A 23,493-nucleotide genomic window follows, 5' to 3' on the forward strand; every position below is an offset into this window, starting at 1 on the left:
GGTCTGCCTGTCCCAGGTGGGCTCAGTGGGCCCTCCGCCCCGCCTGCTAGTGCAGGGGAGGGGCCTGGAACCAGTGGATTCTCTGGGCCTCGTCACAACATTCCACTCCCGCCTGAGACGCCCACCTGAGAGCCCTTCACCTGAGGGCCCCTCACCTGAGGGCCTCATTGTAGATCTCCGCGGCACTGACGGTGATGGTGTATTCCCAGTCGGATGCTTTCTCCTGCACCTCGGAGAAGAGCAGCCGCAGGGCCCGCTGGTTGATGCCTGGGTTCTCAGGGGTCCCCTGGGGGTAAAATCAAGGCCCCAGTGAGCCAGGCCTCTCCCCTCTCCCCACAAAGGCTGACCTGTGCGGATGCTCCCCACCTGCTCTGGCTACCCTTCCCAGGCCGGCCTCCCCGACTTAAGCTGTCACATGCCAGCCTGCCCTCTAAACACCCTCCACCAGCTACAAGCCGCTTCACCTCCTTGGGCCTGTTTTCTCACCCACCCTGCCAAGATTGGGCCTGAGACTTAAAGCAGAGCACCAGGTGGGACTTGGCCCGGGGCCTGCACACAGGGGCTGCTGATGGACACCTGGCCCTGCTGGGCCCCGTGGGAGGAGCCACTGGGAATGTGTGACTTCCCTGCTGCTGCCTAGAGTGGGGACTCAATGTCAGGTGGGCCGTGAGCCAGGTTCTGCGGGAGAGCTGGCGAGTGAACTGGGGCCGGATGGGCTGGCTGGCCTTTCTAGAAACAAGTCTCGAGTCCTCACCTGGGCCTCCCTTTGGATGGCACCTTCCACCCCTACCTCCGCTTCTGCCACTGGGGCCTCAGTATCCTCCCCACACCCTCCAGCCCCGTGGCCTCTGCCCCGCTGTGCCCTCTGCCCCACAGTCCTCTCTGTGACTGGCTGCGGTGTCTGTACCAATGTTCCCTCCTCAGGGAAGCTTCCTTTCCCTTCAAACGCCGGATCCCTCCCTCACTGTCGGTTCCTCGTTCCTGGCTGAATTTTCCTCTCTAGCACCTGACCGAAGGACACGTGGTGACTGGCTGTGGGCACTGCCATCTCACCATGGGTGGGCCAGCTCCACAGGGCAGGCACTCTGGTCACAGCTGAGCCCCAGGCTGGGTACTTGATCCACGTGGAGCCTCAGCCTGGATGAGTTGGAGGATGGGTGCCCCTGGTGTCACCTCAACTCTGGGCACCCAGAAAGAGCTGGGAGCCTAAGGGTGTTGCACACACTCCCTCCAACCACCCCCTCCCCCTTCCCATCTTCCTTTGGTCTGCCTCTCACTAAACAGTCTAATCAATCCCTTCTTGAGGGAAAAGAAGGTCCAGATTGGGGAAGAAAGGCCCACCACGGGAGCCTTCCCAAAGGGTGTCTAACAGCCTGGGCCAGCAGGGCCCTCTCACGGCCCTTGTTGGGACACCAGGTCACCTCTCCTCCTCCTCTACCTGGAGAATCCCGTAGCAACCCTCAAGAGCCAGGGAAATAACAAAAGACACAAACCAAAGACACACCCTGGGACCAGCTTTCCATTTTTGTCTACAGTCAGAATTCCTCCTCTCAATGCCCCTATTCCAGGCCACAGCCCGTGGAGGTGGGTGTGGGGTGGGGGGAGGGTGCTCCAGGTGGGGAGATGAGGCCCTGCAAGCTGCAGGTAAGAGCTGGACACCCCACGACAGCCTCCATTGGCCAGTCTCTCCCGCTGCCCAAGGATCTCCTTGAGGGTTGAGGTCCCCCTTCATTCATCTCGACACCCCCAGGGCCCAGCATGAGCAGCCATACAACAGGAGCCCAATACATGTGTGTGGTTGAAATGAGGGCAATCCTGAGATTCGTCACAGCAATCTGCCCTGGACTCTTAGCCCAGGCCGAGACCCCTCTGGGGCCAGAGGTTGTTGTCAGCACACCTTCCCCTCCTCCGTACCTACTGGGACCATGCAGGTGTGCTTGGGCAGGGCACCCCCTCTTTAGGCCTGGTGCCTTAGGGTTAACACAAATAATTATGGGCTCGGCTCTAAGGCTGTGAAGCCCAAGTGAGGCAAAGCAAGCCCCACATAGAACCTCGAGACAAATGAGGGGCACCCCCATCAATGGCAGCAAGGGGGCAGTCTTCACTCTGAACCCCAGCTCCATCCAGTGGGTACCCACCTCCATTGTGTATGTCTTGCCAGCACCCGTCTGGCCGTAGGCAAAGATGCAGACATTGAAGCCATCAATGCAGGAGGTGATGAGGGCCTGCACTTCCTGGAACACCTGCAGAGAAGACGTAGGATGGAGGATGTGGAGCTGCCAAGGCTGCTGGCCACCCCCAACCCCAGCCACCTCCTGACCACTCCCCTCCTTCAGCAACAATATGGCACATGTTATCATGGGCAACCAGCTCACTGCGGAGGAATTTGTGACTAATGAGTCATTTACACTAGGCGTCAGTGGGCAACCTCATTGCCAAAAGACTGAAAGGAAGTCAGGGTAGTAATTACTGCCCACTGGCACATGAGGAAGGGGCAGCCTGGGCCAGGAGATCAGGAGCCCTCCCCCAGCTTTTCCCCCTCTCAAGGGAGAGGCAGCATGTGCCTGGCACCTCCACTGGCTTGCCTGCCAGCCAGCGACAAAGGATGGGGGCAAAGATAAAGCCTAGCCTGGGCACAAGCAAAAGAGGCCTCTCAGGTTGGCCCTGGCAGAGATGAGGGAAGACCAGATGCTGAAAACACCTGGCTCACACAGGCTGCAGGCTCCTCCCTGAGGTCTGTGCGAGCAGCATGGGAGTCCCTAGAAAGGCCCGTGGGGCTGATAAAGGTGGTGCTCCTGGCTGGAGAGGCCTGCCTCCACACAAGCCAAGGTCCAGTGGGTGTGCGGGGCCATGTGAGTAGGAGGGGCTGAGAGTGGGTGTGGTTGGCTGTGGGCGGGGCCCATGTGGGTGGGAGGGGCTATGAGGGTGGGTGTGGCTATAAGGATAGGAGGGATCACCTGAGTAGGATGGGCCCAAGAGTGGGTGTGGCTGTGATGGGCGGAGCCCCGGAGGTTGTTTTGCCTTCCCACCTTGTTTCCTCCTCCAGCGGTAAAGAGAGGGACCTTGTAGCCCTAGGCTTCTCCATCCTGTCTCCCCTCCTTTACGTTTATTTTCGTCCAGCCCTCACCCATTTCTCCCCCTTCATGTGAGGTGTGTCTCTCAGTCCCTCTCCCAGCAGGGGCCACACTCACGTCCTGCTGTGAGGCCTGTGAGGAGAAGACCTTGTCCAGCTCGAAGGAGACAGGCTTTCCTTTGTGCAGCAAGTGAATGATGGAGTCGTCGTCGGGATCAAAGGTCACAGCATTGGTCGCCTCAGGTCCTTCCCCGTCCTCTTTGGTGACTGGCCGGACACGGGCAATCACCCGGATGTTCCCTAGATTTGATGGGGCAGGAGAGATGGGTACAGGCCTGGTCAAGACCAGACTACCTCCACACTGGTGTCCACTGGTGTCTGGAGCAGGCCAGTGGCTCAAGAGATCCCTACCTTCTTAGTAAGGCCCCCAAGGGCAAGGTGGCCCACAAAGCTGTTCTTAGTCATTCACACTATACTATGAATTCATGTGTCAATACATTTTTTGCTAAGCAAACCAACTGAGGGTGGCAGCCTCACCTTGGGGACATAGAGGAAAGGTCAGTTTTCAGAGTTGAGACTTTGCACCTTGCACCCAGTTTGAGTGGGATACCAAAATGGACACCTCATCACACAACTAGACTTCAGTTTCCTCACACACACAGTGAGGGGCTTGGGGCCCACTAAGCCAAGGAGCTTGCTCTCTCATTCTAGAAGGGCACTGTGAATGCCAGGACAGAGTCTGGGAATCAGATGGGCTGATGGGACCAGGCAGAAGATGGGCACAGGCAACAAGGCAGCCCAGGGGTCGATCACACCACCGGCCTTGCTTCAAGCCCTTAGAGGGGATCCCAGAGGCTTGAATGAAGAGAATGAAGAGAAAGCTCCCCATCACGTCTAGCATGGCCCCACCTCCCTTCACCTGGCCACTCCAGCTCACAGTCCAGGTCTCAGCCCTGGTTCCACCTCCTTCAAGAAGCCCCCTCAGCACCGTCAACTGTCAGATATTTAGGAGCTCAGAGAACCCCTCCTCAGCCCAGGTAAAGGGGTGAGGTTCTTAGGGTGATTAATGATCACCATCTGCTCCCCCCTACCGCCACTGAAGGGAGCACCATAAGGGCAAGGACGGGTTCTGTGGGGTCCACAGACATATCCCCAGTGTCTGGAAGAGCATGTGGCACAGGGCAGGTGCTCTCTGGACCGCTGGGCAGTGAACGGGTGCTGTCTCAAGCTTGAACCAAGCCCTACATCAGAACGACATTCTAGCCACCCACCACCCAGTACTTCAATGCCCTGCTCCTCCAACACCTGGTAGGCTACCATGGGCACTAGGAAAGGCTTCAGAGTAGGACGGATCCAAGGTGGACCGTTTGTTTACTCGCCATGCAGTTCTGAGCAAATTCCCTGTGACATTTCTGTGCCTCTGTACCCTTATTTACAAAGAGGGGGTCACAACAGTGCCTCAAAATGACAGGGCACAGCTCCAAGGACTGGCACTGGAGGCCAAAGGGAAGGGCAGGAGCACCCCCGAAGCAGGTCAGGGCCCCCTCTGCTGGGCACCCCCCAATCCAGCCGGCAGTCACCTTTCAGCCGCACAAGCTCATTGTGGCACTTTTTACGCAGCTGCAGCTCCCGGCGGTACTTGCGCAGCAGCTCCTGGTTGTTGCTGTTGACCTCCTCGATGGCCTGGCCAATCTGGAGGGGGAAGGGCAGCGCCATCAGGGGGGCAGTTCCACCCACCTCACATGCCCAGCTGCTGCCCCCCACCCTCCACTGACAGCCTGCTCATCGCTGCCTGCCCTGGACTGGGCACCTGAGCTGAGCTGTCACATGTCAGATTTTCCCAATAACCCCTCTGGGTAGGTACTGCGACCAGACCCATTTTACAGAGCAAGAAACTGAGCCCCAAAGAAGCTATGCCAGTCTCAAGGTTGCCCTGCTGATGAGCAAAGAGCTGGGACTCGGCCCTCACTCCACAGCACCAGCCCTCGACTACAGGATTCAGCTGGACCCAAATCTCAGCTCTACTCTGAGGAGCTGGGAGACCAGAAGCAATTGGCTCAATGTCTTCAAGCCTCAATTTCCTCATCTGTAAAATGGGAATTCATAGGAGCTGGTGATAAAGCTTTCAAGTTCCATTCATAGGGAAAAGAAACAAGATGCAGGCCACACTCACACCTGTTCCCCTTTGTTGGGAGAAAGGGAAGTGTGTGTACATGCACATGCGTGTCAACAGTTTTCAGTGTGCTCAGGATACCCTTTAGAGGACATGCTGGGAGAGGTTTCTTTTGGGGAGCAGGCTGGGTGTCAGAGAGAGGCCTTTCCTTTTCATCCGACGCCCATCTGTGAAGTGTGTACTTGCAACATGTCCATGTATTATTGACATGATTTTTTTTATTAAAGGAGAAGAACTATTTTCGATTCCCTAAATATATGTCTGTCCTGCAGAGCTGTCACACAGACTCAAGGAGCTGATGGCTATAAAAGGCTCGGCATGTAGGAGGCACTTTAGAGACATTGGTTATTCTCATACTGCATAAGTACAGCTTGAAAAAATTAAATTAAACCTAACAGATGTAAAGATATGTGTAGCATGTTTGAAATATAAAGATATGCGTAGCCCATATGGGATATAAAGATATATGTGACGTGTTTGCTTTACAGACTCATAACAAGACAAATATCCAAATACCTACCCCTGAATCAAACTGGTTTTCCAATGGTCTGAGGACAGCCATGTGTGTGGTAGGGAAGGGAGCTGCCGTCTGGGGGTTTGTCTGAGTTTGGGAAGGGCGTGGTGGGGGATGCTGTGTCCACTCAGGGGCTCCAGAGCCTCTCCCAGCCCCGCCACCCAGGGCCTGCACTCACCTCGGCCTTGACGCTCTTGAGGGCCTCCTGCAGCAGCAGTGGGAAGCCGCGCACCTGACGCTTGAGCCCATTATAGTCATTGGTCAGGGTCCGCAGCGCTGGCTGCAGCGTCAGCAGGTTGGTCCGGACGCCTGTGGGGACACAAAGGGGTGAGAGGTGGACAGGGTGAAGGGCCGTGGTGTGGGGAGCAGGCTAGGGCTCAGCCGGCCGGCTTACCTGCCAGGTTCTCGTGTACTGCCTTCATCTCCACCTGGGCTCTGGCGAAGGCCTCCTCGATGGCCCGGTTCTTGTCCTCCTCCAGGGACTGCATCTCTTCCAGCATCTGCCCGTGGGCCCTCTCCAGCTCCGACTCGTACATGGCAATCTGAAGCCAGGGTCAGGAGCTCAGTGGAACGCCCCATGGGAAGGCAAGATGCCCCACCCCTCACACACACACATGCACAAGCAAGAGATAGGATGGCCATCTCTCTCCCCGAAAGGGCCACCAGCTCCGTGCAACTATTTCCCAGCATCAACCCAGCACCATCCAGGGTCCCACAGGCCCTGGGAAGCAAGGGAGAGGATTTCTTGTCAGTTATCATACAGACCAGGGTACCCTTCCAAGAGCATGTGTGCCAGGCCCTGAGTCAATCTTGCAATGAGGTCAAGCCCCACCAGGAGCTGGGTTCTGCTATCAGACCATTTTACATATGAGCAGAAACTTGCCCTTGGTCACAACGGCCAGCAAGGGAGAGGGGGACTGGAACATGTGTCTGTGGGACCCCAAGTGCTCAGCCTCTGCACTGTGCCACAGGGCAACCCCAGCGTCATGCCACCCCAACAGCCACACGATGACCCACGCACCTGCGCCCGGAGCTGTGCGGTCAGCTGGTGCGAGCTCTGCAGCTGCTGCTCCATCTCCTTCAGCACCTGCCTCTGCATGGCCACCTGCTCCTGCAGGTGCTGGTTCCGGGCCTGCGACTCACTGAGGGCTTGCTTGGTCTTGGACGACTCTACCTCCACTGTCTTGATGACATACTGTGAGCGGGGGCAGATGGACGGGCACACGGAGGTGTGTGAGTGCCTTGCCCTCACCCCGGGACCCTGAGGGGACCCTCAGGAGCATCCCACTAACAGCCCGCAGAAAAAAACTAGAGGAGCCCTGAGGTCTTGGCTTTCCAGAATGGTGCAGGGGCCTCCTGGAATCTTCTCATTTTCACGAGCCCAAGAGGAGCCTGGCTGTGGCCCAAGACTGGGCACAGAACAGACAAGGAGGGCAAAGACGAGAGCAGAACATAGTGAAGCATCGCATCCATGCCTGGCTCACAGCAGGCGCCCCAAGCCTCAGTTGCTGGATGCCTACATGGCCTGGCCCTGGACAGCAGGAAGGGGAAGGGGCCAGGCTGAGTGTAAACGTGGAAGGATTCCTTCAACCCCTTGCACCTACTTATTCACCAAGACAAGCCTGTTCTATGTCTGGCCTGTCCTGGGCTCCAGAGACCAGTGCCGAGGCACAGCCCAGGTGCATACATCAGGCAGCCACCCAGCCCCGGCTCACCTTGATGGGCGGTGACTGGGCACGCAGGCTGGCGATGGTCTCATGGCTGTCTCGCAGGCGCCGGCTGAGCCTCTCTTCCTCCTGCGCCTTCTCGGCCAGGCAGTCTTTGAGCCGCAGCTCCACCTCGGCCAGCCGGTCGGTCTTCTGCTGCACCTCCAGGTTCAGCTCTGACAGCAGGCCTTTGTTCTCTGCCACCTCCAGCTGTAGCTGGGACAGCCTGTCGCGGAGCTGGGTGCTCTCCTGCAGATGGACAGCCACAGAGACATGGGAGGTGGGGACGGGTCAAGTGTGAGACCAGCGGGCAAGAGTCAGCGTGAGGAGCTGGGGTGACTGCTGGGAATCAAGGCCCCTGTCCCCCGACCACACTGGTCCTGGGCCTACCTGGCTGTGCTCGCAGCCCGTGCAAGGGGCCGCCGGCTTGGCCCTCAGCTCCTGCAGCTTCGCCTCGCAGCGCCGCATCTCTTGCCTCAGTCGCTCATTCTCCACCATCAGCAGGTCCCGGTGCTTCTCCAAGTCGGTGCCTCCCTGCAGAGAGCAAGAGTCGAGGGGGGGGCATGTGGCCAGGGCAGGTGGGGGGAAGGACAGGGCAGCAGGGAGGCAGAGACAGTACGGGGTGGGGTGAGCAGAGGGCCACGATGGGGAGGAAGAGAGAAGGAGAAAAGAGAAAGAAAGTCCGGTGATGGACGGAGGAAGAGAGAAGGGGCTCCAGAGAAGATAAAGACAAAGATGAGGGCAGAGGAGAGAAGAGATGGAGGAGGGTAGTGAGATAGGAACAGCTCCTGGCTGCACCCCAGCCCTCTCATTCTATTTTCCTGAGTGTGAAAGTAACAAGGAAAGTCATATTTATATACACAGAGATCACACTCCTGCTTTACATCAGCAAACAAGAATTAACCTTCCTCCCGTTATGGGTCACGCAACCTCATGGTGATAAGTACCCTGGAAGCTTCTCCCCTCCCCTCAGCCCCGTTAGGATGGCATTGTTGGGCTCACCAGCTCAGATCGAAGGCGGCTCACTTCCTGGGCCTGGCTTATGAGCTTCTCCTTCAGGTGTTCCACCTGCCAGCACAAAGCCGGGGGTAGTAAGTCTGGTTCCTCACTCCCAGGCCTCTCGCCCGACCCCATGGCCCCAGCCCTCCCTGTGTTCATACATCAGACCACACCTGAACTCCAGGTGCAGTGCGCCTGGCCTGGTCCTGACAGCTCTCAGCACACTCTCCCATCACAGGACCGGCCAGCCCGGGCTCTCAGGAGTCCAGGAAGCGGACGCAGAGAGGTGACCCCTGGGCCCACTCCAGGGGCAGCTCGACAGGGGACTCAAGGGGCTGACCCTCAAGACATCTGCCTTGTCCAGACCCCTGGCCAGGCCTGTACCTACTTTCATATTTGTAACTTTATATCTTTTTTTTATTAAAAGGCCTCCAAATTGTATAAACTCCAGGTACTACAAAATGTGGATTGGTCCTTGTCCGGCCCCTAGAATTTTCCACTTTGAGTGGTTCCTGGGGAGTCTGTCTGTGGAGACACCAGCCTGCCACTGACCAGCACACCTTTAGGATCTGCGTCCCAGCTTCCAGTCTGCCTTGCCGGAGAGCCGTGGGGTGTGCACTCCATCAGGAGGCGAGGGTAACCTGGTTTAGCCAGAGCCCACGGAGAAACCAGCCCCCAGAGAGCAGGATTCCAGGGGGGCTCCCTGCTCTCCCCGCAGGCCTAGACCCTGGTTCCACATCAGCCCGCCCCCAGGAACTCTCCCCTCGGAAATGACCCAAAATGCAGATGAGGACTTTGGCACCAGCATTCATCAGAGCATGTTTAGGGATTTCCCTGTAGAACATTCTGTGACGACCACAGGGAACCTTGGGAAAGGTACCGTGAGAGTCAGGCTTCCTCCATGGAGATAAGGAGGTGTAGTTTACACAAGCAGGCCACAAAGCCTTGGGCTGGCTATTACTAAACACCAGGAGACAAAGCCTACTGCCTACAGGGTCCACCAGCCAGGAAAGCAGGTGAAAAGCAGTGCAGGACTAGACGCCCAAGATCCAGCGGAAGAAGGTGGGAGTGCGGTGGGGGGTGGGGACACAGGCCCGGTGTTGCCAAACTTCCGACCTTTCAAGCGAGGCCAGACACTGGGATTTTCAGGTTGTGCATATTAAATCTCCCCACTACATACGGCTGAGATGTCATCAACAATCGGTTGAGCACAAGTTCAGAACCAACCATCTCCTGGGGCTGGAGAAAGCAGCTGAACCACAAGTTGGTCTCTGCCTCTCTGAGCGGGTTGCGGGAGGAACTGGGTAACAGGCGTGACCCCACCTCCGAGGGAAAGACCAGTGAAAGCAACGAGCTGCTCACTCATAGTTGAGGAGGTGGAGTACAAGACACAAGACCCAGAGAGGGGTTGGGAGGACCAACCTGGCTGCCCAAAGCCTGCTACCGGGCAAGCAGGAGGCTTAAGGGAGGGCACCCGAGAAGGTCACCTCTGCCACCTGCTCCACCAGCACACTCCTTCCCAGCAGTGCACCGGACATGGACCAAGGCAGGCTGCAAAGCCTATGCCACTTCTCTGCCCCCTCCAGCGCCCCCTTCTGTTAGCCTGACACACAGAGCGTTCAGTCCCTTTGTCCTAGAGGGGAGTTTGAATAAAGCAGCCTATCATTCCTTAGTCATGAAATTGGCAATAACCTGAATGCCCAGCATTAGGGGATTGCTTAGGTGGGTCACGGTAAATGCACTCATACACTACTGTGTCACTGTTGCTTATATGCTTATCATGAATTTTAAATAATGTAGGGAATGGCTCCTCAACATATTGAGTCAAAGAAAAATCCAAAAACAAAATTGCATTTGCAATACAAAAACGTAGAGGGTGCTGGATAGCAGGATTATGCTTGACAAACATTGAACGCTTTGGAGTAATTTTTAAGTCTCAAAGAATATATATTTCTCTTGCACTCCTCCCACCCTGAAACAGGTGGAGTCCACCTCGTTTTGAAAGGTTGGGGTCCCCCACCTCCCTCCCCTTCCTCAGAAATCACCCAGTAAGATCCACTTGCACAGAGACGGTGCCCCAACAGACTGCTTCCTTGGCACCAGGCTGGGGGTGCTCAGACCTCATGTGTCCCCAACGCCACTGGCACTCAGATCCAATGCAGTGAAAGTGGGGGTTTCCAGTGTTTATCTGAGGGGGCGGTTGTCAGGACGCTTACCTGCCACCTGCCTGCAGCCCAGTTCCTATTCTCTTCTTACATCACAATTGGAACCCTAGGAGCGCCAACCCTCTGTCTGGAATTACAGAGGGGTACCCCCAAAAGACAGAGGCTGCCCTGGGGGCCCAGGCTAGGGGTGAGGTGGGGCATGAGGAAGAGGCTGTAAAAGACCCCTCTTGTCAGAGATGTCAGACCCTCATCCTCTCCCGGCTTGTCTCGGGCAGTGGGGGACACACCGACACCGCAGGATGGCTGGTCAGGCACAAACCACCCCACGGCGTGCGGTGACTGCACCCCAGCTGGCCAGCTCCATTAGGGGCCTGGGAATGAAGAACACGCGCTGCCCAGGCATGGGACTCCTGCCCTCCACACAGATGGCTCAGCTTCGGGGGGCGCTGAGGGGAAGATGGCAGCTTTCTCCCAGCCTGGGAGGGGGAACGGGTGAGTCCCTCAGAGTCAGGGAAAACAGTGGGCAATGGAGACAGAGACAAGAGGCAGGCGCAGAGCAGAGACGGGGAGCTGAGGGTGAACCTGACCAGAGGGCAGAGCTTCCTGTGGAAGGGGGCCCCACAGGCACCCGCTTCGCCCACCCAGCACAGCTCTGAATCAGCAACCCTATCTGCATCTGTACACAAAGAGGGTTCAAAGAGTCAGCCAGAGGGGCAAGCAGGCTCCTAACAGGCTGCCGTGACGACCCCCAGGACAGCACGCGGTCAACCCCAGGGCTGAGAAGGGACCAGGCTGAGTTTGTGCAACACTCTTCCTGGGGCTTCCCCAGTGGTAAAGAACCTGCCTGCCAGTGCAGGAGACATAAAAGACACAGGTTCAATCCCTGGGTTGGGAAGATCCCCTGGAGGAGGGTATGGCAACCCATTCCAGTATTCTTGCCTGGAGAATCCCAGAGGAAATACAGTCCATGGGTCGCAAAGAGTTGAACATGACTGAAGCGACTTAACATACACACACTCCCTGAGCTCAGTCTCCTCGTCATCCAGAGAAACTGAGTCACTGGCCTGGTGCAGGGCAGCCTTGGGGGAGACCTGGGACATGGGGCCGTCTGCTGACCTGACGCCAACCCATAGTTACATCTCCCAGCAGAAGCAGGCTCAGCAGAGGGTGGGGCTGCCCGAGCTGGTCTGCGTTTTCCCAGTGTCTGCTCCTCTCAATGCAGACAACCTACTGATTACCTACCCTCGACCTCCCACCAAGCCTGGCCCTCCATCATCAGCTGTTTTCGGAGGAATGGAGGGCTGTCCCAGTGGCGAGACCAAGGGATTCCTGTGCTGGGAAAATGAGAGGGCCTGGGATCCAGACAGCCCCAAGGAAACACAGTCCAGAGGCCCGAGGGGCAGCCCCAGGAAGCACACTGTCTTGCCCCCAACACACTCCCCATTCCAGGAGACCTGACTCCTGGCTGCCCACATATGTGACCAATGACCAGGCCTGTCTGGCTACGTCCACCCACCCTGCCTCTACTGCTGGGTTTTCACATGTGAGTTCTCTGCACCAAGGGTCACTGGGATCATGGACTCTCAGGCTGGACTTGCCCAGCTTTCTAATACAGACATTGCCCTAACGTGCCGGACAACCTTGGACATGTCTCAAGTCCACCATGCCTCTCTCCATATCCTTGGCTGTAGAGTGAGGCTACCTTACCGAGGAGGTCTGGAGGATTAGTTAAGATTACAAGAGATAACATATGCAAAGTGCTTAGGACAGGGCCCAGCACCGTAATGAGTTCTATTAATGGAATGAACGTTCAGATAGGCAGAGATATTTGTCTATTGTGTCAGCGCTGTACTCCCAGTGCCTAGAATGGCACCTAGTATACAGTAGGTGCTCAGTAAACACATATAGAAGGAGTGTTGAATGCCTGAGTGAGTGAGCCGTAAGGCAGGGCATGGGGCAGCAAAGGTGGGGCTCACTGAAGGATGCTACCTTCCACCAAAGGCAGGAGTGGCTACTGGGCTCCAGGCAGTGGGTACTATGTGGGAATGTCAGCCCAGAGGTGCCACATCTTCCACTATTTTATTACCAAAAAAAGGGAGCTGAGGTTTTTATACGAACTTAACTAAGATTTAAATGGTGGCAACTAACTTGAGCTTTTAACAAATCAGGCCAACTGGAACTAATAAATTCAGCCAAGTTGCAGGATACAACACATTAAAAATCAGTTGTGTTTCTATGCACTAATACTGGACAATACAAAAAGGAAATTAAGAAAACAATTTCATTTATAATAGCATCAGAAAGAATAAAATATGTAGAAATAAAGCAACGATGGAGGCAAAACCTTGTTCACTAAAAACTACAAAACGTTGCTGGAAGAAATTAAAGATAATGGTGATGGAAACACATCCTGCATTCGTAGTTTGGAAACAATATTGCTAACACGTCAACACTACCCAGAGCAATCTGTAGATTCAATGCAATCTCTATTTAAATCCCAATGACATTTTTTTTGCAGAAATAGAAAAGTCCATCCAAAAATTCATATGAAATCTCAGAAGATTCCAAATAGCTAAAACAATTTTGAAGAATAAAGTTGGAGGTCCCACATTCTTTGATTTCAAAACTTACAACAAAGCTCCAGTAAACCAAAAAGTGTGGAACTGGCATAAAGACAGATATATAGACCAATGGAGTAGGATAGAGAGCCTAGAAATAAACCCTCGTGTATCTGGTCAACTGATTCTTGACAAGGATGTTAAGATTTCTAATGCGGAAAGGATAGTCTTTTCAACAAGTAGTGCTGGGAAAATGATATCCACATGCAAAAGAATGAAGTTGGACACTTACTAACACCATATACAAAAATTAACTCAAAATAGATCAAAGATCTAAACACAAAAGCTAAAACTATATATAAAATTCTTAAAAGAAAACAAGGAGAAAGCTTCATGACATTAGATTTGGCAATGATTTCTTGATTAGATCTTTATTTTGAGCCCCTCAATCCTCTGAGGTATGTACTATCATTATCTCCATTTTACAGGAGGAGAAACTGAGGTCCCAAGAGATTAAGCCTTGGTTAATCTTGCTCAAGGTCACTTGACTATTAAGTGCTGGCACTAGAATTGGAGCCCTGCAGAGCCCTCAGTCTTAACCACGTGGCTTTTCAGGAAGAGCAACACAGCAAAGCCAGTTGAGTTCAAAGACAAGTCTGAACAAGAATGGGAACCAGGAGGCATCCTGAGAAGGAGGTGGAGGGTACCCCATGGTGGGCTTTTCTTAGAGAAGCAACATATAGAAACACCAAGAAAGTCAATCTGTGACAAACCAGTGAGGCTGACAGGAAACCAGAGCTCAGACATGACGCCTGAGAAGGCACAGCAGCTTACAGTTTGTGATCCACGTCTCTGTCCAGTCTCATAACTGAGCTGCTCAGTAACCATGAAGCAACATCTATTAGACCCAGTTTAGAGATGGGTAAATGAAGGCTCAGACAGGAAGTGACTTACTACAGCTACACAGCCAGTACACAAGGCCTGCACACATGATTCCAAATCCAACACTCCTCCCAGTAACGATGAGGGTGGTGATGGTGGTGACACCAATAACACTGGTCATCAAACCAGATACTCTTGTTATGTCCATTTTACAGATGAGGAAACCGAGGTGCAGAGCAGTAATTAACTAGCCCAAGGTCACACAGCTGATGAGTAGTGCCAAAGTCAGGACATGGATGGGGCTCCAGGCCTTCAGCTCCACAGGGTCAGACCCTTCCAAGAGTGGTTCAGAGACGTGAACCTTCAGGTGCATCTCCTGAGATACTTTTTCAGATAAGAGCTTGCAGGAACAAAACATGAGCCAAGACGGGGAACGATTCTGAATTCCCCAGATCTTCCAGAGGAGTGGGGGTTGGGATAAGGGAAGGGGTCAGGACTGCCTGGAGAGCTGTGGCTCAAAGACACCAAAAAGGCCGAGATGCTTGACCCTCAACTTCCTGTCTAAAAAGTAAGTCAAATTTGCTAATTAAAGGGGAAAAAACGTTTCTTAAACATTCATTTAGGGGCTTCCCTGGTGGCTCAGTGGTAAAGAATCTGCTTGCAATGCAGGAGCCACAGGAGATGTGGGTTCGATCCCTGGGTTGGGAAGATCTCCTGGAGAAGAGCACGGCAACCCATTCCACTATTCTTGCCTGGAGAATCCCAAGGACAGAGGAGTCTGATGGGTTATAGTCCATGGGGGTCACAAAGAATCAGACACGACATAAAAGACAGCATGCACGCATGCAAACATTTGTTTAAAGTCACCATAGGCCACATATTATTTCATTTATATGAAATGTTCAGAAAAGATCAATCCATATAAACAGAAAGCAGGACACAGGACTTCTCTGGCGGTCCAGTGGTTAAGACTCCATGTTGCCAATGCAGGGGACACAAGTTTGATCCCTGGTCAGAGAACTAAGATCCCACATGCCATGCGGTGAGGCCAAAAGATTTTTTAAAAACCCAGAAAGCTGGGCAGTGGTTGCTAGGGGTTGGGGGAAAGGGGACATGAGGAGTGATTTAATAAGTCTTTGAAGGATAACAAAAATGTTCTGAAACTAGACAGTGGTGATGGCTGCATCATCACCTTAATATCACCTTAAGACCATACATTGTATACCTTAAACGGAGGAGTTCTATGGAATGTGAATTCTATCTCAGTAAACTTCTTCAAAAAACAAAACTTGTTTCAAAAGTGAAGTGCCCAGACAAACTAAACCAAAGGAAGTCGGGGAAGAAGAAGCTCTCCCTGCCACAGGTCCTGATCTCCCTGACAAAGGCATCTGGTAAGAGCCCTCATGCCCTCTGTGTGCGCCCGCCAGCAGAGACTTTGTTACTCTCCCAACTTTACATAAATGCAAGTGACAAATGTCTGTCCTCCCTTAGACTGCAGCCACCACAGGCCAGGGCATGCCTTTTCCACCTGGGCACCCCCACTGCTCAGCTGGGTGCCTGTACAGACCAGGCACCCAGCAGCCATCTGAGGCAGGAAGGCAGGAGGCAACAGTGATACAAAGTTGGGGTGTTACACCTGCCGTGAAGAGCTCCCATGAGTGGGGCAGACCAGCCTAGGGGCAGCAAACAGTGGGGACAATGTACAAGGAGATAGACAGACTGGGCACCAGGGAGACCCCAGGGAGGCCCACCCAGCTCAGCAAAGGATGGGTGGTCAAGACAGAGAGAGCCTGAGGACACACGTGTAAGCTGGAAAAACGCTGCATCTGAGAAGTGCGTAAGGACTTCCCTGGTGGCGCGGTGGGTAAGAATCCACCTGCCAATGCAGGGGACGTGGGTTCGAGCCCTGGCCTGGGAAAGATCCCACATGCCGCAGAGTCTGCCGCAGGGTAACTAAGCCTGTGGGCCACAACTACTGAACCTCAGAGCACCCAGAGCCTGTGCTCCGCCGTGAGAGAAGCCACCACGATGAGAAGCCTGCACACCGCAACGAAGAACACGCCCCGTTGGCAGCAACTAGAGAAAGCCCACGTGCAGCCACGAAGACAGCGCAGCCCAAAACACAAAAATAAATAAAAGTGCATGGAAATAATCTGCTGCCCCCGGAACTGAGAACAAGTCACGGCATCCGGTAATGAGGAACAGAAGATCCACAGGCTGGGCAATCACAGAGAAAGAAGCTGCTCCACCTGAAGGCAGGGCGTTCTACAGAGAGCCAGGCCCAGGAGCGCAGGCACAGGCTCCAACATGGAGATGGTGTGCAGACAGGGCTGAGGACCTTGGGGAAGTGAGAAATGTCAGACTTAGGCCTGAGAGACACTGACTATTAGAGTTGGGAGTTGAGCCCCAGGAAAGGGGCCTTGGGGCCCACTTGATGGTGGGAAGGAGTGTATTAGCCAGGCACTCAGGGGAAGGCCAGGGGTCAGCCCAAAGGGCTAGTGGCGTCCCCAGCATCCTTCTGGCCAGCTAATGCAGGAGACAACACTGGCCAGCATGAACCTTGGCTTTCTCTGGCTCCCAGAGGTTTGGGAGCTCCCTTCTCTCCCTGGTACACACCCCAGCCTCTCTTCTCCTGCCAGTTTTCCATGGGGCGACCTCTGCAATGAGTTTGGTCCATGTGGGCTGCCCAAGCCAGGGCACCTCGGAAGATGGAGTGGACTCAGCACCAGCCTCAGAACAGGAACATCCCTATGCCTTCCTGCTCCGCCCACGTCTACACATGCTGCCTGTCACTCATGGAGAGGCGGATCTGGCCCCCTGGTAACCACGAGGAATGGCACATGGAGGATCAGGACGGGAGGCCCAGGCCTCCGTGTGTTCCCAAGCCAGGGGAGGAGACCCCATCTGTCCATTATGCGGGTGGCCTGGAGGGTCCAGGTACCCTGGGCGACGTCTTCCGACTTGTTCCACAGTGGGCAGTGGCCTCAGCCCGTCCCACCCTCCCCAGATACCTGGTTCTGCAGCTGCGTGGACGTGGCTTGCTGCTCACTGTCGCGGACAGCCAGCCTCTCCCGCAGGGCCACCAGCTCCTCCTGCAGCTGGGCTTTCTCCTCCCGCAGCTGGGACATGGCCTCCACCATCCTATGTACCACGGGGGCGGCACCGGGCGACCCCGACAGGCTCGAGCACCTCCCGCTGCCAAAGGGCCGCCCACCTATGAGCAAAGTAGCGGCCGATCAGCGGGGCAGCAGAGGCCCCAGCCTGGTTGAGGAGAGGGAGCCTGTCATGGCAGGATGGACCACAGGGATAGGGAGCGGATGCAAGCAGAGGAGACAAAGAAGCTGGGCAAGGGCTGGGGCAGCAGCAGGAGTTAGCGGGTGCCGGTGTGTTAGTGGGGGGGCCTCCAGGGCCTGCCTTGGAGGAAGCCACTTTAGTGGGAAGCTTCTGGTGGGTAGAACTGCCTGGACCAGGAGTCAGGAAAGCAACTTCCACTCATTACTCCCCCAAAGCCTGTGTTCTGGGTTTGATGGGCAATATCCTCTCCATGGCCAGCCTGCAGGGACCTGCAGTTGAGAAAGACGCGCCTCTGGCAACCGCTGTTGTCTCCCCGGAAAACACTATCCTTGGTGGAAAGTGATTTCTTTACACCCCAAACCTTCTCCAGAGTAGAGAAGAGAGGTGAGGGCTCGCCAGCCTGGCCCCTGCCCTCCGCAGGGAGTGATCACCACTCAGAGAGAGAGAGCAGGCAGAGGTGTGCGTGCGCAGGGACAGACACACCAGAACACAGGAACAAATGTGGCAGCACACAAGCAGGGACATCACCAAGCACGTTCCCAGGCACACTCCTGTGGGGCTGAGTACAGGGACCACACAGGCAAGAGCGAGGGATAAATACTGGGGTGGGCGGGGGGTCTCCGGCTTCCACCATCCTGTCACCAGCAGAAGAGACACAGACAGATGGACAGAAGGACAGAGCCACAGAATCAAGGCCTGGGACCTGCTACTGGGGCCTGGCATGCCCGTCACAGCCTGCTTTGATGGCACCTAGAAGGACCACCGTCTCTGCAGGTGGGGAGCTGGCAAGGGGGTGGGGCAGTGGACAGAGAAGAGGCTGGAAGGGCATGGATCTGCTTTCCGCCTTGGGCAGCCTAATCCGGGTCCTGGCCAAAGTCTGTGAGGCAGGATGAAGTGTCCAAGAGTGAGGCGTGAAGAGTTGCTGCAAGCCTCCATGCTCGCGGAGCACCAGGGCATCCAGGCTCCCCAACACGAGGTCCCAGAAGCTGCAGCCCTGTGTGGGCAGGACGGCGGGGAGAGGGGGGACCCCAGACTCCAGAAATAAAGCCATCTGCACCTGAAGTCACACAGCCCAGGGGAAGGTGACAGGTGTGTTCAATGAGACGGCAGAGAAGCTGAAACAGCAGCCTGGCTCTTGGACTAAGCAGGAACGTGGGACACAGATGGCACTAGTTCCAGGCTGGACGGGACAACTCAGCACTGGGCCCAGGAGGGGTGGACATCCACTCTCGAAGGAGCAGGCCCTACACACACAGACTCCCTTTCCCTTCCTCCCAACCCCAAGGGTTGGCTCTGACTCAAGGCCTTCTGGAGAGCCGGAACGGGGGCCAACGCTGGTTGGCCAGGGCGCTCTGGCCGTGCGGCCTGCATGTGACACGGCATGCATGTCACACACAGCTGGCCAGGCTTCTGCTGTCTGTTCTAGAGAGCGCGAGGTCAGATGGATGCTTCCAGGCCAGCACCCAGAGCTGCCATAGGCAGCATGTGACCAGCACGGCCTTGTGCTCTCTGCAGACTGCCGTGGGGTGGCAGGAAATGCTGTCGACTCTAGGTCCAAGAGCTGGCACTGCCACTTCAGAGCCAGGTGGGAGGATCCCACTGAGGCTTCCCTTATGAAACAGGGACCATGGTCCTTGTCCAAACAGGCAACCTTGGGCAGGCACCTGGAACCCATGAGGGGTGCGCGGGTGTGTTGCCCAACAGGTCTGGAATAGCCCTTCTTGCTGGAACACGGCTCATCTCACCCTCGCCCACAGCCGGGGGGCTTCATCCTAACCTTGGCATGGTGCCCACGTGCCAGGGGAGCCGCAAGGGGCCTGGAGAGCATTTACTGGGGAGGAAAAGATCTTGAGAAAGCTAACAGAGAACAGCAGAGGAGGGAGAGATGTGATTAAAAGGTGACTTAAAAGGGGGCAGAGGGACCACTGCACCATCCTAGTAGGTCAGCTGTCCATCCGCATCCTCAGAAGACAGTTTCTTTCTCTGAGACCCTGCCTGGACACTGCCCCTCAAGGGCACCCAGGATCGGGGAAGCTCAGCCCCGGACCCACAAACAAGAGTCAGACCTCTGGACTGGCTGGACAATGGCCCCTCTTCCACAGCCTGGCCAGCCCCAACACCTGGCCCCAAATGAGTGCCGGGCCCAGACAGGTGAAGGAGGCCTGGATTAATCTCAGAGAAGGGGGTGGCTCCTTTCGCCCTGCAAGTTCAGACACAAATCAATCTCTGGTGACAGGAGGCGGCAAACAAGAGAAAGGCCAGCTCCTTTCCCCACTCACTCTTGGCCTTCCCCTCGGGCTTCTTGAGAATGCCCTTCCCCTCGGGCTTCTTGAGAATGCCCTTCCCCTTGGGCTTCTTGAGAATGCCCTTCCCCAGCAGCTGCTGGGCTCTGGTTCCTGCTGGGGAACTCCACAAAGCGGCCCACAGAATCTCCAGAACTGTCAGCCTCGCCGGAAAAGACTGGAGCCACCAGCTCCTCTTTCCCAGCCTCGACACAGAAGAGTGAATCCCCGTCCTAGGGCCTCTGGGTCCCTGACGGACCCACAGATACATAAGTGGAGGGGGTCAGGCCTCTCTCTGCAGGCAATGGCGTCTTTGCGGCTGCCACCATCGCCCTGCTTTTGACAGGCACTGGGGAAAAGACAAAAAAGCAGGGAAACTCAACCCCAGCATGTGCTGGCCAAAGCTGCTTATCACCAGCTGGCACCCAGCGGCACCAGGAAGAGGGCGTCCCTGGAGTCGGGATGGGCAGGCTGGGGTCTCCGAGTTCCATGTCAAGGCGGCCACTCCAGGCGAGGAGGACAATGTCTGGGGACAAGAGCCTCCCCTCCGGCACCAGTGTTAGCCAGGGCTGTGCCAGGCGGGTGGGCAGACTTCCTTTACCTGTTTTCTCTACATTCATGGCGCCACCAGCTTCCTGGGCCTCCCGGTCCCTCCTGGGGGCCGGCGCCTGCCTCTTCAGGGGCTTCTCTTCTTTCGTCCCCTGACTCTTGCTCTCGCACCCCTTGTCCTGCAGGGCCTGCTGCCAAGACACAATCAGAATCCTCACATGAAGAGGGGGGATCGCAGTGGGGAGGGAACCCCGTGGAGCCTGAGGATGGTGCATGCTCCTGGAGCTGGTGAGGCCCCCAGACCCAACCGGTCCACCCCTCACTGTGTGGGTGGATGGGAACGAGGAGGCCCGGAGTCCGGAAGAAAACGCACCCAGATCTCACAGCGAGAGGGAGCAGTGCGTTCCCCTGGCCCTCATCGGCAGCCGGCCCTCAGGACCAGCAAACAAGGTTCTTGGGCACATAGAAACCCTCAGGGGAAGTTCAGCTGGCCGACCTGTGGGCCCTGAGTCACCAGCGCAGTGGCCTGCTTGCTTCAGCTGCACCCTCGTCCTACCATTCACAGGCCTGTCCAGCCCCACCAGGCACACGGCAGTCTCAGGGCGACGACCCCCACCTGTGACGTCAGCTGCCTCCATCCCCCTGCAGACAGCACCCACCCTGGGGCTGCCAAGGAGGGGGCACATGGGTCCACACAAGCAGGGCAAGGCCGTGGTCCACGTGCAGGCATGGCTATCCGGGACCATGAGACCTTGTCTCCAGGAAGGAGGAATCAAGGCAAAGAAGGCTGGAAGAGAAGAGACCGGTGAACTGGCGGGGAGATGAGGCGAGAGGCAGAAAGAGCCTTTCAAGCAGAGAAAACCGCGTGCAACTCACACAGGACGACAGGAAAGGTGTGAACAGAACCACAGGTAAGGCGTAATCCCATTTAAGGATAATGGAAATAAAAGAGGCTTGCCCCTCCCTCTCCAAAGCGGGTTTCCTCTGGAGGCTGGGTGATGGTACAGGGGCATCATCTAAATTTGGGGGATGGGCTTCCTTGGTGGCTCAGGGGTAAAGAATCCACCTGCCAATGCAGGAGATGTGGGCTCAGTCCCTGAGTCGGGAAGATCCCCTGGAGGAGGAAATGGCAAGCCACTCCAGTATTCTTGCCTGAAGAATCCCATGGAGAGAGGAGCCTGGCAGCAGAGTCGGACTTGACTGAGCCACTGAGCACACGTGCAAACTCTGGGGAAATCCAAAGAAACTGGTTGCAAGAGAAAGTGGGGAGAAAGGAAAGGCTTTATGTTTCATTCTGAACCTGTCTGGCATTTGCATTTTTAACCTTGTAAGCATCTGCGGTGTTCCGCTTTGTTATCTTTGATAACAGAAGCTATCCAGGATGGGAGATTACAGGCCCTTTTTGGTGTGTCTTTGTGCCAACCTTATTCAAAATAAAAAGGCAACTGCTATGTTTAAAAAATATTCCAAGTCTAGAGTCGGAAAGGCCTGGGTGTGAAGCCTGACTCAGGTGAGCTGTGTGACCATGGGCAAGTTACTTAACCCTCCCTGAAGCTTCATCGTCCCATTCCTAGAACAGAAACTCCACTTTCTACTCCAGAAGGAACGGTCATGAGCATGTCTCGTATTTAGGAAAATTCCCACTGACTTAATTTTATCCCCACCCTCTGACCAACTGCCACACCAGCACGAGCAGCCTTGTCATTGGCGGCGGCAACAGCGGCAGCTGGAAGTTTCCATTTGCCGTCCAGAGCAAAGGTTACACTATTTCTGGCCCGTTGGCCAAGCCACAGGAAGGGCAGACAGGCCCCTGGGGGTTGGGAATTTCTGCAGCCTCCAAAGGAAGCGACTCAGGTTTTAACTGCCTGAGAAGCTGGTGGGGGAGGTCACCAAGCCCACCAGGTCACTTCACTGGGTCTGGGTCCCTGTTTGAGCCTCACAACCCCCATCTCAAAGCCCCTATAAACATAATGAAGCTTCACCAGCCCAGAAGAACACGCATGTGGAAACTGGCGGCTGGCGGCAGCGTCTCACATCCTCAGTAGATCTGCTGACCCCAGGACTCAGCGGCAACCACAACCCAACAGCCCATAATCAAAATTCAAGAACAGAGCCTCCACCCAACTCAAGGCTGCCTGTTTCTGACCACCTCCTGATTTAACTACCAATGGCTTGAGTTTGATTTAAAAAAAAAAGAAAGGTTCTCCAGTTTTTTTAACTATTCCTGCACCAGACCTGCATTTCTAGCAGAACTTACAGTTAAAAAAAAAAAAAAACACAGACCATTCGGTTCCATCTTCAGATGAACCACACCAGAGGGGATAAGAAAAACCAGGAAGCCCAAGACTGTCTCTGAAGCAACGAGCAAGGGGTTCATGTTCAGATCAGAACTTGAAGCCACACGTTCAAAGGGCACCTATCTCCCGCACCCACCCTGCCCTCCATCTGCATGGGTCCCTTCAAGGTAGCCCCTTGTCACGCACAATCTTTCTTGGGGGGAGGGGCCTTGGCAACACCTCCAGATAACTCTGATCCTTCATCCTCAGCCATTATGTCAATGTTTGCCCATCCTGGCCTCTCTGCTAGACTGCCGGGTCTATTGCTCTTCTTGACTGTGTGCCAGCACAGTCTTCTAACACAGAGTAGGCACTTGCAAAAATATCTGTTAACAGATGCATCCATTTGAAAAATTACAAGGACTTCCCTGGCAGTCCAGTAGTTAAGACTCTGCACTTCCAATGCAAAGGCCTCAGGTTCAATCCCTGGTCAGGGAACTAAGATCCAACTTGTTGTGTGGTGCAGCAAAAATAAAACTGCAGAGCCTGTGCTGTCCTGAAATTGCTCAAAGTTTAGGTGCACGAATGCATCAGTATTTGTTTAAGGAGCTCTTTGCAATCAGAAACAATACAGAAGATCAGTGAGATAAACCCTGAAGTAGAATATTATGCATGATAAGTTTAAAAGAATGAGGTAGTTCTCTATATATTGATAGGCGTGAAGAAGTCACCAAGACTTACTGTTGAGGAAAGAGCTAGTCACAGAATAGAAGGCAGAAATAAAGAATAAAAACTGTATAAATGCAATCAAGTAGTTGTATAGAAAAGATAAATCAATTAAGAGTGGATTTCTCAAAGACACAGGACCACAGGAGACATTCAGTTTCTAGATACTATATGCCAGATATGTGAGTTCTTTACACCACTTTTAAAGCTCATCATGTTCAGACCCCAGCTTGCTGTGTGACCAGGAGCAAGTCACTTAACCTCTCTGAGCCTCCTTTACTTCATCCATAAAACAG

General features: G+C 54.9%; 1 protein-coding gene across 4 annotated transcripts in view; it reads right to left on the reverse strand.

Annotated features, from left to right (window-relative positions):
• The window catches only part of KIFC3 (kinesin family member C3), a 30,733-nt gene that overhangs the window by 3,771 nt on the left and 3,469 nt on the right, over window positions 1-23,493 (reverse strand). For 3 of the 4 annotated variants that reach the window (XM_068991783.1, XM_068991784.1, XM_068991785.1), the window contains exons 3-14: window positions 20,248-20,386; window positions 17,082-17,284; window positions 8,469-8,534; window positions 7,857-8,000; window positions 7,476-7,715; window positions 6,782-6,955; window positions 6,155-6,302; window positions 5,939-6,069; window positions 4,654-4,765; window positions 3,192-3,373; window positions 2,139-2,243; window positions 156-286 (exon numbers count right to left, since the gene is read on the reverse strand). In XM_068991783.1, the coding sequence (XP_068847884.1) occupies window positions 156-286; window positions 2,139-2,243; window positions 3,192-3,373; window positions 4,654-4,765; window positions 5,939-6,069; window positions 6,155-6,302; window positions 6,782-6,955; window positions 7,476-7,715; window positions 7,857-8,000; window positions 8,469-8,534; window positions 17,082-17,284; window positions 20,248-20,386 (1,775 nt within the window). The remainder of the gene's footprint in view (window positions 1-155; window positions 287-2,138; window positions 2,244-3,191; window positions 3,374-4,653; window positions 4,766-5,938; window positions 6,070-6,154; window positions 6,303-6,781; window positions 6,956-7,475; window positions 7,716-7,856; window positions 8,001-8,468; window positions 8,535-17,081; window positions 17,285-20,247; window positions 20,387-23,493) is intronic. The other variant, XM_068991786.1, reaches the window with a different exon arrangement.

Source organism: Capricornis sumatraensis, chromosome 20 (assembly GCF_032405125.1).
Source record: "Capricornis sumatraensis isolate serow.1 chromosome 20, serow.2, whole genome shotgun sequence".
In the NCBI taxonomy this organism is placed as follows: domain Eukaryota; kingdom Metazoa; phylum Chordata; class Mammalia; order Artiodactyla; family Bovidae; genus Capricornis; species Capricornis sumatraensis.